This window comes from Balaenoptera ricei, chromosome 18 (genome assembly GCF_028023285.1).
Source record: "Balaenoptera ricei isolate mBalRic1 chromosome 18, mBalRic1.hap2, whole genome shotgun sequence".
Classification (NCBI taxonomy): domain Eukaryota; kingdom Metazoa; phylum Chordata; class Mammalia; order Artiodactyla; family Balaenopteridae; genus Balaenoptera; species Balaenoptera ricei.
This window is the reverse complement of record NC_082656.1, coordinates 51,410,649-51,426,372: the sequence shown is the minus strand read 5'-3', so window position 1 is coordinate 51,426,372 and position 15,724 is coordinate 51,410,649. Positions and strand designations below refer to the sequence as shown.

The 15,724-nt window shown below is 40.3% G+C and overlaps 1 protein-coding gene across 7 annotated transcripts in view; it reads left to right on the top strand.

Annotated features, from left to right (window-relative positions):
* KLF12 (KLF transcription factor 12) overlaps positions 1-14,341 on the top strand; it is a 455,655-nt gene extending 441,314 nt beyond the window's left edge. For all 7 annotated transcript variants that reach the window (XM_059902659.1, XM_059902662.1, XM_059902657.1 and 4 more), the window contains one exon: positions 12,929-14,341. In XM_059902659.1, coding sequence (XP_059758642.1) covers positions 12,929-13,110 — 182 coding nt within the window. In that variant the 3' untranslated portion in view covers positions 13,111-14,341. The remainder of the gene's footprint in view (positions 1-12,928) is intronic.
* The last annotated feature ends 1,383 nt before the right edge of the window (positions 14,342-15,724 follow it).

Sequence of the window (15,724 nt, the reverse complement as noted above, 5' to 3'; positions counted from 1 at the left end):
TGTTTGATTGAATTGACAAGACCAAACGGATCAAACAGATTATAGAATAGATTGGTCTACTTGGCCTATAAAGGAGTTTTATACTTAAAACGTTAGAGAAAATCAGGATAGGCATCCATTTTACCTGCAAATCTTAATTCCTTCCTTAAAAGTAACAAATAGGATTTATTTTTAACTTTATGTTATTTATATTTCTTAGCAGAAACAGAAAAACCTTGAATTTCATAACTATAGAATTCAGTATCCTTTATTGAGCCCCTATCATTTGCCAGGCACATGGCACGTGTATTTCTTAGTTTCACAGTGGAGGCAGTGTTCCCATTTTACAGACGGGGAACAGAGTTTCAGAAAGCTTAACTCTCTAGCCTGAGATCCAGTCGCAGATTGGAGACTGAGCCTCATTTGACCGTGCATTCCACTTGATTTCAAAGCCTGTGCTGTCTTCTGCCCCCTTACCACCAGCAAGAAGGAAGGGAGCCTTGTCTACCCCTGGACAAGTCAAGGGCCTTGTAATCTCAGCTCTAGGTTTCTGTTTCCTCATTTTCAAAGGACCTAATTTCCTTCCAGATCTAAAATTCTGTGAACTTTTATGAACTAATGTAACAGAAACCAGAAAACGAGATAGGAATCTTGATTCTGGGTTTTTTTCTCCCCTCATATGCAAATACCATTCCTCAAGTGAAACAGATTGTCACAGCAAATATGTTGAGCCTTGAGTGTAATGAAGCTCATTTGTCAGTGTCTGGGGCCCCCTGACTTTATAAAAGTTAAACAGGGACACATTTCAGAAATGCACTTCTGAACTGAAGAAAATGCCTATGTTTCCTGTTGCCAAAGGTGTTTTTTTTTTTTTTCGGTTGCTTGAGAAAATAATAGAGAGAAGCTGGTGTGAGGACATGGGCGTTTTGTTTGACCGGGAGCTTTTGCAAACTGCACATTCCTTTTCTGGTGTTACTCACACGTCATTTTAATATGAAAGGGCACCTGTCTTTTGTCTCAGGACACATTTACCTTTCAGCGTTTCAGATGGTGAAATGGGAGGTACCCGAAAAAGTTATTTTTGTTTCGTGGGTTTTGGGAATCCATTCAATACCTGATGTTTTCTTTAGACTTTATTATGCCTTCTGCTGGGTAAATGTCATGGAAATGCACTGAGTGACTCTTAATCCTTTTCTTTAACCAAAATTGAAAGAGACAGCAGTTCTCATAATAAATCAGTTTGTTCACTGTTTCAAGAAAAAAAACCCTGATGAGAGTTTTCATTTTCCCATTTCTATTCATTAATTAGAATACTAGAATACTATTTAAATAATGCCTGTGAATACACACACATACACACACACACGCACACACACACACACACACGGGCCAGTGTGCATATAAAACTGTTTCTAACATGAACCCCAAATGAGGAGTTAAAAAGAGTGTTTTCGAACAAAAATTAACAAACCCTCTTTTTTTGGTATGTTCTCTTTTTTTTTTTTAATTTATTTATTTATTTTTGGGTGTGTTGGGTCTTCGTTTCTGTGCGAGGGCTTTCTCTAGTTGCGGCGAGTGGGGGCCACTCTTCATCGCGGTGCACGGGCCTCTCACTGTCACGGCCTCTTGTTGTGGAGCACAGGCTCCAGACGCTCAGGCTCAGTAGTTGTGGCTCACGGGCCCATTTGCTCCGCGGCATGTGGGATCTTCCCAGACCAGGGCTCGAACCCGTGTCCCCTGCATTGGCAGGCAGATTCTCAACCACTGCGCCACCAGGGAAGCCCTGTTATGTTCTCTTTTTAATCTTTACGGGACTCTTTCACTTTAAAAGAATAGGAGGGCTTGCTATTAGTTTCAGTTAACATTTTTCTTTTTCAGAGGTTTCATAGTTTAGTTCAGGTTTTATAAAGAACTGAAAGAGGACAGATTGTGCTGAAAAATGGTCAAAAGGTGGAAGTGGCTTACAGGTTTTTCATGGGACATAGAGACCTTCACTTCAGAATTGAAAGTCTAAAAGTTAATAACTACACCCCAAGGTGAGTGTAGTGTTAAGCTACCCATTACCCAGCTCAGGTCCTTTGATTTTTCCCTATACATTAGCAACTTGATGTCTCGACTTAATCACTTACTAAGACTTATTGGTAAGGACATATACCACACCATTCCCTATCATTTTATTATTTCACAGGATTAATATAAGAAAAATCAAAGGTGATCTGATGGTGGAGTCAAAATTTCTGATTATTTTGAAAAATATTTAAATACATTTTCAAAGACTCTGCTACTGAGGACTCTAAGTGTATTTGTGGGTTAGACCAAAAAAAAAAAAAAAAAAAAAAAAAAAAGGTGGGCATGCTTTTTTTTATTTTTAGCTTATTTCTAGTGAAAACAGTGTTGAATAACACATTTGCAGAATTCTAATTCAAATGAGTTTAAGGACCATTCACTATTCCTGAAGAAATCACTGGAAATAGTGTTTACTGTCACCCCCATTCAGCCTGACACAGAACAGCTGTGCACAATAGCCGCACAGACCCTGGGAGATGTTTGACTCCTATTAGTGTCCAAACGAACTCTTTCCATAGGAAAATGTTCATGGAAAATTCACCTACTGTTCTGTCCCCACCACTGACTTTTTTAACTTTCAAGTGAGCTTTCTGTTTTCTAGCAAGATTTAAAGGAAAGAAGGGGGGAATGGAGGAAGGATTCTGTCTGTTCTTTATTATATCCTTTCAGGGCTCATTTATACATATTACAGTGTACCTTACAAATTTATTTATCATCTTAATTACTTTTTTTTTTTTAATCAGTCATCATTTTTAAACACATCAGGGTATACATGTCTATCCCAAACGCCCAATTCAGCACACCACCATCCCCACCCCACTGCGGTTTTCCCCCCTTGGTGTCCATACGTTTGTTCTCTACATCTCTGTCTAACTTCTGCCCTGCAAACCGGTTCATCTGTACCATTTTTCTAGGTTCCACATACATGCATTAATATACGATATTTGTTTTTCTCTTTCTGACTTACTTCACTCAGCATGACACTCTCTAGATCCATCCACGTCTCTACAAATGACTCAATTTCGTTCCTTTTTATGGCTGAGTAATATTCCATTTTATATATGTACCACAACTTCTTTATCCATTCGTCTGTTGATGGGCATTTAGGTTGCTTCCATGACCTGGCTATTGTAAATAGTGCTGCAATGAACATTAGGTTGCATGTGTGTTTTTGAATTACGGTTTTCTCTGTGTATATGCCCAGTAGTGGGATTGCTGGATCATATGGTAATTCTATTTTTAGTTTTTTAAGGAACCTCCATATTGTTCTCCATAGTGGCTGTATCAATTTACATTCCCACCAACAGTGCAAGAGAGTTCCCTTTTCTCCACACCCTCTCCAGCATTTGTTGTTTGTAGATTTTCTGATGATACCCATTCTAACTGGTGTGAGGTGATACCTCATTGTAGTTTTGATTTGCATTTCTCTAATAATTAGTGATGTTGAGCATCTTTTCATGTGCTTCGTGGCCATCTGTATGTCTTCTTTGGAGAAATGTTTATTTAGGTCTTCTGCTCATTTTTGGAGTGAGTTGTTTGTTTCTTTAATATTGAGCTGAATGAGCTGTTTATATATTTTGGAGATTAATCCTTTGTCCGTTGATTCGTTTGCAAATATTTTCTCCCATTCTGAGGGTTGTCTTTTCGTCTTGTTTATGGTTTCCTTTGCTGTGCAAAAGCTTTGAAGTTTCATTAGCTCCCATTTGTTTATTTTTCTTTTTATTTCCATTACTCCAGGAGGTGCATCAAAAAAGATCTTGCTGTGATTTATGTCAAAGAGTGTTCTTCCTATGTTTTCCTCTAAGAGTTTTATAGTGTCTGGTCTTACATTTAGGTCTCGAATCCATTTTGAGTTTATTTTTGTGTATGGTGTTAGGGAGTACTCTAATTTCATTCTTTTACATGTAGCTGTCCAGTTTTCCCAGCACCACTTATTGAAGAGACTGTCTTTTCTCCATTGTATATCTTTGCCTCCTTTGTCATAGATTAGTTGACCATAGGTAGGTGGGTTTATCTCTGGGCTTTCTATCTTGTTCTATTGATCTATGTTTCTATTTTTGTGCCAGTACCATATTGTCTTGATTACTGTAGCTTTGTAGTATAGTCTGAAGTCAGGGAGTCTGATTCCTCCAGCTCCGTTTTTTTCCCTCAAGACTGCTTTGGCTATTTGGGGTCTTTTGTGTCTCCATACAAATTTTAAGATGATTTGTTCTAGTTCTGTAAAAAATGCCATTGGTAATTTGATAGGGATTGCATTGAATCTGTAGATTGCTTTGGGTAGTATAGTCATTTTCACAATATTGATTCTTCCAATCCAAGAACATGGTATATCTCTCCATCTGTTGGTGTCGTCTTTAATTTCTTTCATCAGTGTCTTATAGTTTTCTGCATACAGGTCTTTTGTCTCCCTAGGTAGGTTTATTTCTAGGTATTTTATTCTTTTTGTTGCAGTGGTAAATGGGAGTGTTTCCTTAATTTCTTTTTCAGATTTTTCATCATTAGTGTATAGGAATGCAAGAGATTTCTGTGCATTAATTTTGTATCCTGCAACTTTACCAAATTCATTGATTAGCTCTAGTAGTTTTCTGGTGGCATTTTTAGGATTCTCTGTGTATAGTATCATGTCATCTGCAAACAGTGACAGTTTTACTTCTTCTTTTCCAATTTGTATTCCTTTTATTTCTTTTTCTTCTCTGATTGCCGTGGCTAGGACTTCCAAAACTATGTTGAATAATAGTGGTGAGAGTGGACATCCTTGTCTCATTCCTGATCTTAGAGGAAATGCTTTCAGTTTTTCACCATTGAGAATGATGTTTGCTGTGGGTTTGTCGTATATGGCCTTTATTATGTTGAGGTAGGTTCCCTCTATGCCCACTTTCTGGAGAGTTTTTATCATAAGTGGGTGTTGAATTTTGTCAAAAGCTTTTTCTGCATCTATTGAGATGATCATGCGGTTTTTATTCTTCAATTTGTTAATATGGTGTATCACATTGATTGATTTGCGTGTATTGAAGAATCCTTGCATCCCTGGGATGAATCCCACTTGATCGTGGTGTATGATCCTTTTAATGTGTTGTTGGATTCTGTTTGCTAGTATTTTGTTGAGGATTTTTGCATCTATATTCATCAGTGATATTGGTCTGTAATTTTCTTTTTTAGTAGTATCTTTGTCTGGTTTTGGTATCAGGCTGATGGTGGCCTCATAGAATGAGTTTGGGAGTGTTCCTTCCTCTGGAATTTTTTGGAAGAGTTTGAGAAGGATGGGTGTTAGCTCTTCTCTAAATGTTTGATAGAATTCACCTGTGAAGCCATCTGGTCCTGGACTTCTGTTTGTTGGAAGATTTTTAATCACAGTTTCAATTTCATTACTTGTGATTGGTCTGTTCATATTTTCTGTTTCTTCCTGGTTCAGTCTTGGAAGGTTATACCTTTCTAAGAATTTGTCCATTTCTCCCAGGTTGTCCGTTTTATTGGCATAGAGTTGCTTGTAGTAGTCTCTTAGGATGCTTTGTATTTCTGCAGTGTCTGTTGTAACTTCTCCTTTTTCATTTCTAATTTTATTGATTTGAGTCCTCTCCCTCTTTTTCTTGATGAGTCTGGCTAATGGCTTATCAATTTTATTTATCTTCTCAAAGAACCAGCTTTTAGTTTTATTGATCTTTGCTATTGTTTTCTTTGTTTCTATTTCATTTATTTCTGCTCTGATCTTTATGATTTCTTTCCTTCTGCTAACTTTGGGTTTTGTTTGTTCTTCTTTCTCTAGTTCCTTTAGGTGTAAGGTTAGATTATTTACTTGAGATTTTTCTTGTTTCTTTAGGTAGGCTTGTATAGCTATAAACTTCCCTCTTAGAACTGCTTTTGCTGCATCCCATAGGTTTTGGATCGTCGTGTTTTCATTGTCATTTGTCTCTAGGTATATTTTGATTTCCTCTTTGATTTCTTCAGTGATCTCTTGGTTATTTAGTAAAGTATTGTTTAGCCTCCATGTGTTTGTGTTTTTTACGTTTTTTTCCCTGTAATTCATTTCTAATCTCATAGCATTGTGGTCAGAAAAGATGCTTGATATGATTTCAACTTTCTTAAATTTACTGAGGCTTGATTTGTGACCCAAGATGTGATCTATCCTGGAGAGTGTGCTGTGCACACTTGGGAAGAAAGTGTAATCTGCTGTTTTTGGATGGAATGTCCTATAAATATCAATTAAATCTATCTGGTCTATTGTGTCATTTAAAGCTTGTGTTTCCTTATTTATTTTCATTTTGGATGATCTGTCCATTGGTGTAAGTGAGGTGTTAAAGTCCCCCACTATTATTGTGTTACTGTCGATTTCCCCTTTTATGGCTGTTAGTATTTGCCTTATGTATTGAGGTGCTCCTATGTTGGGTGCATATATATTTATAATTGTTATATCTTCTTCTTGGATTGATCCCTTGATCATTATGTAGTGTCCGTCCTTGTCTCTTGTAACATTCTTTATTTTAAAGTCTATTTTATCTGATATGAGTATAGCTACTCCAGCTTTTTTTTGACTTCCATTTGCATGGAATATCTTTTTCCATCCCCTCACTTTCAGTCTGTATGTGTCCCTAGGTCTGAAGTGGGTCTCTTGTAGACAGCATATATGTGGGTCTTGTTTTTGTATCCATTCAGCAAGCCTGTGTCTTTTGGTTGGAGCATTTAATCCATTCACGTTTAAGGTAATTATCGATATGTATGTTCCTATGACCATTTTCTTAATTGTTTTGGGTTTGTTTTTGTAGGTCCTTTTCTTCTCTTGTGTTTCCCACTTAGAGAAGTTCCTTTAGCATTTGTTGTAGAGCTGGTTTGGTGGTGCTGAATTCTCTTAGCTTTTGTCTGTAAAGCTTTTGATTTCTCCATCAAATCTAAATGAGATCCTTGCCAGGTAGAGTAATCTTGGTTGTAGGTTCTTCCCTTCCATCACTTTAAGTATATCATGCCACTCCCTTCTGGCTTGTAGAGTTTCTGCTGAGAAATCAGCTGTTAACCTTATGGGAGTTCCCTTGTATGTTATTTGTCATTTTTCCCTTGCTGCTTTCAATAATTTTTCTTTGTCTTTAATTTTTGCCAATTTGATTACTGTGTGTCTCGGCGTGTTTCTCCTTGGGTTTATCCTATATGGGACTCTCTGCGCTTCCTGGACTTGGGTGGCTATTTCCTTTCCCATGTTAGGGAAGTTTTCGACTATAATCTCTTCAAATATTTTCTCTGGTCCTTTCTGTCTCTCTTCTCCTTCTGGGACCCCTATAATGCGAATGTTGTTGTGTTTAATGTTGTCCCAGAGGTCTCTTAGGCTGTCTTCATTTCTTTTCGTTCTTTTTTCTTTAGTCTGTTCTGCAGCAGTGAATTCCACCATTCTGTCTTCCAGTTCACTTATCCGTTCTTCTGCCTCAGTTATTCTGCTATTGATTCCTTCTAGTGTAGTTTTCATTTCAGTTATTGTATTGGTCATCTCTGTTTGTTTGTTCTTTAATTCTTCCAGGTCTTTGTTAAACATTTCTTGCATCTTCTCGATCTTTGCCTCCATTCTTATTCCAAGGTCCTGAATCATCTTCACTATCGTTATTCTGAATTCTTTTTCTGGAAGGTTGCCTATCTCCACTTAATTTAGTCGTTTTTCTGGGGTTTTATCTTGTTCCTTCATCTGGTATATAGCCCTCTGCCTTTTCATCCTGTCTATCTTTCTGTGAATGTGGTTTTTGTTCCACAGGTTGCAGGATTGTAGTTTTTCTTGCTTCTGCTGTCTGCCCTCTGGTGGTTGAGGCTATCTAAGAGGCTTGATGGGAGGCTCTGGTGGTGGGTAGAGCTGACTGTTGCTGTGGCGGTCAGAGCCCAGTAAAACTTTAATCCACTTGACTGTTGATGGGTGGGGCTGGGTTCCCTCCCTGTTGGTTGTTTGGCCTGAGGCAACCCAACACTGGAGCCTACCTGGGCTCTCTGGTGGGGCTAATGACAGACTCTGGGAGGACTCATGCCAAAGAGTACTTTCCAGAACTTCTGCTGCCAGTGTCCTTGTCCCCATGGTGAAACAGAGCCACCCCCCACCTCTGCAGGATACCCTCCAACACTAGCAGGTAGGTCTGGTTCAGTCTCCCCCGGGGTCACTGCTCCTTCCCCTGGGTCCCGATGCGCACACTATTTTGTGTGTGCCCGCCAAGAGTGGAGTCTCTGTTTCCCCCAGTCCTGTCGAAGTCCTGCAATCAAATCCCGGTAGCCTTCAAAGTCCGATTCTCTAGGAATTCCTCCTCCCGTTGCCGGACCCCCAGGTTCAGAAGCCGGACGTGGGGCTCAGAACCTTCACTCCAGTGGGTGGACTTCTGTGGTATAAGTGTTCGCCAGTCTGTGAGTCACCCACCCAGCAGTTATGGGATTTGATTTTACTGTGATTGCGCCCCTCCTACCGTCTCATTGTGGCTTCTCCTTTGTCTTTGGATGTGGGGTGTCTTTTTTGGTGAGTTCCAGTGTCTTCCTGTCGATGACTGTCCAGCAGCTAGTTGTGATTCTGGTGTTCTTGCAAGAGGGAGTGAGAGCATGTCCTTCTACTCCGCCATCTTGGTTCCTCTCCCATCTTAATTAGTTTTTACTCACATCATGAAGTTAGTGTCTCTTATCTTAATTTGTTTATAAGATTGTACCCTTTAAATAGCTTCAAAGCACAAGCATAAAATATAACGTGCAGTTTTAACATAATGTAGTAGCCACTAGCATTGTTCTTGTATCCAAACTTAATTAGTCCAGTGAGAGAACTTATTGACTTTTTTTAATGAAATGCTAGGCACTAGGAAACCGAGGTCCGTCTTGAGGGAGGGGCAAGCCTGCTCTCTGCCTGGTCCAAGCAGCCATCTCATCTCCATAGATTGGAGCCACCCCCATAGCTCAGCCTCTAGCTGCGAAGAGAGATTTGAAGATCTTATTTTCTTTTTTTCCCCTCTTCTTTTTTCTGAGTATGGAGAGAGAATACCCAAACTCTGGTTTTATTCGTGAGGAAATGGGGGCAAGAAATATTATACAAGAAATATTTGGGGATATTAAAAAGAAAGCATATATTTTTGTAAGAAAAGCTTCAAGGAAAACTCATCTATGACTCAGATAATTAAGTTGATTATTTTCTGATATAGATCCTCCCTCCCCCCACCCCCTAGATGAGAATGTGTTCATTCTTTTTTATGTGCCTTCATTAATCACTTAGCCCCTAATGGTTTATAAGCTTATATATCATTTTCACTGGTTTTACTCATGAAGTAGGGACGTATCTGCATCTTGCATTTTGGAGGCACTTACTGTACCTGATTTCACCTCACAGAATACTTTTTTCAGGTTCTGCACTGAGTTTCCTGCTGCACATTTGTTGGGCCCACAGAAATCCTTGCCATAGTTGTTGCTTTCTCTGCCTCTCCCCCTTTAAGATATCCACCTTAGAAATGATGCCAAACATCTGAGCTCCTCTTTCCTGATCCTTCCTTCCTTATGTCCTCCTCCTCAGACTCAGTAGAATTAATCGTAGCTCATTGCTGAGCATGGTGGCCATGGTAACACAACCGTATTGAAAGGGTGGGTTGGGATGGAGTAGGGCAGGATCGGGCTCCATCACTGTAGAATCAGTGCTCTTTTGGTTATCAGGTAAAGTGTATAGAGACCTTCCTGACCCCTCTCACCCTCATAGCGAAGGCCTTACTCATTATTGTGCTTTTATAATGAGCAGAGGAGATCCTGAAGACTTTTAAAACCCTGACTGAATTGGGTGAGCCTTTTCAGAGAAGCCCTTATTTCTCCTTGTCTAGAACTCTCTATTTAAAGCATCGGACATGAAATATCACGTGTATTCATTACCAAGAGGACAGTTAGAATTTTAATCGAGGAGCCTGAGTTAAGAATAAGTGATTATCTTATAGCCAAAATACTCCCTCAACCACCCATCCCAAACTAACACGGTGTGTTATATATCCTGCTTAAGTTAACATAATCAGGAAGCCTGCCAAAAGCTGAGGTGCCCATCCCTTACGTCAAGAGTCGGCCAGCCTTCTATAGTAAATGTTTTAGGTATTGCAGGCCATACATTCTCTATTGCAGTGCTCAATGCCTCCATCCCTGGAAAACAGCCATAAACAATATGCAAACAAATGAGTGTGGCTGTGTTCCAATAAAGACTTATTTATGGCCACTAAAATTTGAATTTCATGAGAAGTATATACTTTTCACATGCCACGAGAGAGCCCTCTTTTGGGTTTTTTTTTTCCCAACCATTTAAAAGTGTGAAAACTACTCTTAGCTTGCAGCTTGCACAGAAAACAAACCACAGACTAGATTTGGCCTGGGGGCCACAGTTTACCACCCCTGCTATAGATTTTCAAGTGAAAAGGGCACAACTACCATTATTAAACAGCCAAAGTGAAAGTACAAGTATGTCTATTATAATTTGGAGGAAGAAATTGGAGAATATTAAGTGCCAAAATTGGGTGTACAAGGAAATTCAGAGAACCCCTGAGACAACAGGCCATCCCTATGGTGGCCATACCAGCCTCCAGCATCCTTCTTGAGGTGAGACTGAAGCCCTGTCCCCTTCTATTGCCTCTCTTTACTTACGGGCCCATCCCAGCTATGGAGCCCCTTCCTGTCTCTCCATCTGCAATGCCAAGGTGAGGGTCCAGCAGCTTTTCTAACCCCAGTCATACTCAGATGACACTTCCCCACCAAGATAGAAACAGATGTCCTCCTAACACACAACTGAGCAATGCTTTTCCCCAATTAAGAAAATCTTTTATTTTTTCCTTCTTAGGCCTATACTCTCTGTGGCTGGTTCCTTAGTAACACAGGAGATAACTAGGAGATACCTGTTGGTGACAAGGAGTCAACTGGCTGAGCTCAGTGCCCCAAAGATGGACGTGTTTTTGAAGATATGATTTATATCAAGCTCAGCTTATTAAAACCCATGCTCATGTTGTAAATTTCAAGAAAAAAAACATATGGTGATGACACGTAAATAAAAGCATTTTAACAGTTGCCGTGGATATACTGTATAGTGGATTGCCATTCTTTTTAAGTTAGGGGTTTTGCTGATTTTTTTAAATTTCTGTTAAATTCTGATCAGTAGACACCTGTAAATGCAGATTTTTGTCTCCATAGGACATCCAGAATGAGTCGGAAGTTGAGGTTTTGGATTAATCCAGTCAGTAGGCATCTACCTGACAGGAGCCCTTTCAGAGTAACCTGGAGCTTTCTGTGGGCCACAGTTAGTGCATCAGTGTTTCTAGATTTAATTGGGCTGTACTATTCACTCACTTCTGTGAAAGGGCCACTTGATCCTAAAAGGACCTCTATAGTTAACGTTTATTTAACAGTTGAACAAAAACTGCTGGGTCTGGTTCAGTCTAGTTTTCCCGTCACTTGTACATCTCATTTACAGGGCTTAGTAGTTTCCTGTGTACATGCCTTTGTGTGAGCATGTGCTGCAGTTTTATTAATTTATTCAAACACTGTTTGGCACATACTTTTAAGCTCTGAGGATAGTGAAATAGTAGAGGCGTGATTCTTGATCTCTGCGTATTCAGAAACTGGGAGAGGGGAAAGACATCTAGACAAAATCTGTATCATCTATTGTGGTAGGCGACTTAATAGAAATAGGAGTTGAATAATTTGAAAGTATCTAAGAAGGTGGAATCAATGTTGTCTAAGGATGTGACAGAGTTTAGATGGGGAAAGAATTATCCACTCCCCTAGAACACAGTGAAAAGCACTGCATTTGGAACCAAACACATCTATGTACTGGCCTCAGGCAAGTTACTTTACTCCATTGAACCTCAGGTTTCTCATCTGTAAAGTGGATTTAACAAAACTCACTTTGCACCTCTCATTGGGATCAGCAAATAGCTCCTTTCCCTGTCTTGGGCCCTTTGGCCAGACACCAAGTGTGGCTAAGCAGCATTTCGTTGGCTACTGGATGGAAGCGGCAGAGGAAAGATCAGTTCTTGTGGGGTTGCATGAGGACAGTGCTTCCATTCTGAATGAGAGCCAGGAAAAAGCACACCTAGGTCAACTATTGTCCCATTCCCCCAGGGAGCTCTTTTGGACAATGGATAGCATATCTTTTCCCAGCAAAGCCTTTGCATATTTTACTGTCCTTACGAGTTGACTGAGGGATCTGGTCAAATTACATACTTCTTCAGACAGTTTTTTACTGTGGGTTTCAACACTAGGACCAACTTGATGATTCCTTAGGGCTTGCCCTAATTCTTAAATCACTGAAGGAGATATTGAAACTTGCACTATTAAGGTATCTAGGATTCTTTCCCAGTAGACAAACTAACAGTAGATGTTTATAAATAATAAGTACTTAATACCTAATTTCTGGGGGTGGTAGAGTGCTTACCTTTTAAAGAAATTTTGTGTGACTGATAAAAGGACATTGTACCCTAAAATAGCCTTTAAACATCTAAGCGATACACTTTTTGGAGGAATATTGCAACAAAACATATAAATCACTACCCTTTATAATTCTTTGTGAGTTTTAGCCCTCGAACCACGTCAACCTAGGTAGAGCTCCCTAACACGCCTTTCCAGTCTACCATGGTGATTATATCCAGTAGCCATCAGTCTATGCCTTTTGATATTTTGACTGCAAAGTAACTTACCCATAACTGAGGACGCAAGTGTTAACTAACCTGCCCAGTGTCACAGCAGGAGAGACGAAATTGAAACCCCACCTGTCTGACCCAACAGCAGCTGGTGGGGTGATTAGGTTTCCCGACAAAGGATTACCAAATGGAAACTCCATCGAGAACAGTCATTTCCCCAAATATCATGTTGGGATGGTTTTTTCTGGAGAAATGATGGAGCACCAAAGCGTGTGTCCCTTTGTTTCTTCCAGGAGAGAAGCCCTACAAGTGTACCTGGGAAGGCTGCACCTGGAAATTCGCTCGTTCGGATGAACTGACGAGGCATTACCGCAAACACACGGGAGTGAAGCCATTCAAGTGCGCAGACTGTGATCGCAGCTTTTCCCGGTCAGATCACTTGGCACTGCACCGCCGGAGGCATATGCTGGTGTGAGGAAGGCTACCTGTCCAGCTAAGCGTAAGAGCTGGATCTCTTAGCGGCACCCAATTCAGCAGGGCTGAATCCCCTTCACAGTGTTAACACAAAAGGGCATCACCATCCCACGATGTCTGAAAGCAGAGCAGGAAAAAAGAAGTAGTAACACTTCTCCTTTCGGTCTGAAGGTAACCCCCATCATGACTACACGAGAAACAACTTCACGCTGGCCTGGGAGATCGGTGACACAAATGCTGAAGAGACAGGCATTGTTTTCCGTGCTGTGTCCTCTGCCATTTCGAGATGTTTGTAGTTTGTACATTTTCTGAGCTGTCAGACGTTTTGTTATTGATACTTTAAAGGTCATCTACCACAAATTGATGGCTAGAGCAAGACCTTGTAAATTTGAATTATTCTCCCATCATCCCACCCCTGAGCCCGTTTTTACAAAAGTTTGAGTTACTGTCTAAGTAAGATAGAACCCACTTCCAATCTGTTACCAGCAAGCAGCCTGAAAGTAGAAAAGAAGAAGCTGTTGGAGAGGTTCCATTACCTGAAAAGAAAGGAGTGCTCAGGCAGCCCTTTGCAATAGTGATGGCCGCCACTAGATATCACCCGCAACTTGTCATTCTGCCATCCATGCCCTGGAGAAAACCAACATTGATTCTTTCATTTGTTTGTTGTTGATCGTTTTTGTTTTGTTCTGCTTCTGTTTTGTTCATCTGTTCGAGCAGAGGGGCAGCGACATTTCAGTTGGAGTCTAGTCCCGGTGTCTGCCCCGGCATGGACGGGCACAGAGCCGTTCTGTAGTTGAATAGGAAGAGCCTGTCTAAAAAAACTACTGCCCCACTTCAAATTCAGTGTTCTGTCACCTAGGCATCAACTCTTCCTGCCCCTAGTATTTGATTACAAGGAATCGGGGGGAGGGGGGGAAACTTTCTTAGACACACTGGCACCAAGGTAAGAGGTGGGGCTGACCAGGCAAAGTCAGTGAACATGAAAAAATCAGACAAAGCAGAGATGGAAATAATGCGCCTCTTGAGGAGAAAAGCAATAACGAATAAAAGGACTTGCCTACAATAACTTCACTGAGGACTCATGTTACCAATTTTCATACTTACTAAAGGGATTGGAAAAAACACCCCAGCATTTTAGACGTCTTGGTTACATTTGCAGCACTGAGGTAATCTTTCTGCTGTTTGTTGTTCTGCTTGGTTGAGGACCACAATTAAAGATTATGCTCCCCCTTTTCTTGTTTGAAAACAGTTATTTGGTGACTAGAAAGGCCACGGAGGCATAGCAGGGAATTAACTCTTGGGTGAATGGGTCAGTTCTTGGAACCAAGTCAGTGGGAAAGGAATGCTCCCCAAGGAAAGCCTGACATGGTGCTAGTTTCCTCCCTTGGAGAGCCAAGGATAAGTGACTCTCCACTAGGTTCTTCTCTACAGATTTCATTTTCTAAACTGTATGAGCACCCAGTGGTTCTGCTATGGCATCTGCAGGGATATTGAACCCAACCATTGTGTGCTGAGGGTGAGAGGAAATTATAGTCCCGTCAGCCCCCAAAAATTATGAGCCTTTTTTGCAACTAGCAAAGTCTATAGTACACAAAGCAATACATCACCAACGAGCATTCTTTCAGAAAAATTATCATATTTTTTCCCCACTAAAAGCTGGGTTTTTTCAGCTTTCTGTGGCTAAGGGGCTTGGTGAGGATTTTTTGTCATTGTTGTTGTTGGTTGTTGTTATTAAGATTTTTTTATAGCTTAGATATAAGAAGTTGCCAGCATAGACCTTTGCAATATATTTTAATTACAAATACTTGATTTGGAGAATTGCACAAATCAACCTCGCAATATTACTAGCTCATTTTTAAAGGTGTGAACATTCTGAAATAATTTCTGGTTCTAGAATTATCCGTTTTAGGATTATCTTCTAATTCAGATAATCTTATTTTGGTGAAGCAAAAACTATAAACATTGAAAAAGGATGATTTGTGTTGGATGGCATTAAAAGGAATTTTTTTTTTTTTTTTTTTTTTTATGTTCAAGCAACAGCATAATGATTTTCAGGTCAAATTCTATCTTCAAAAATATGTGCTCTACATTTCCTGCCAGGTCTGAAAAATTCATTGGCAGTTTCCCTCCAACAAGGGCTGCAATTCTATGGATAAATAGCTTCTTTAGCTACAACAGTGTACTACCCACCAAGCACTGGGTTTTTGTGGGGTTTTTTTAACCAACTGGAAAGTTTTTTATCTGTGCTGTATGCAACTCCTACTTCTCATTGCCTGTGACTATTTTGAATAGAAAGGCCAACGTTGGTTACTGGTCAGTGGCAAAGAACACAGAGCATGACGAACACAGAGCATGGTGAACACAGCTGTGCAGCCCTCTATGCTAGTCCTGGAACCAAGTTGGCAGATAGTAGGTGAATCACTGAGGTGAAGGGCAGACTTGAGTTAATTCTGCCTGCTCTCGTAAGAAGGGCCAATCCTGTTTTCTGCTGAGAGACCTTGAGAGCATTACAGGTAGAAATGGTTTTTAGAATTCATAGAACTGACAGGCAGTGGGAGCCTCCTGAGTGACAGCTCGATTTAAATTTAGCACAGAATGAAATGAGCTGCTCCTCT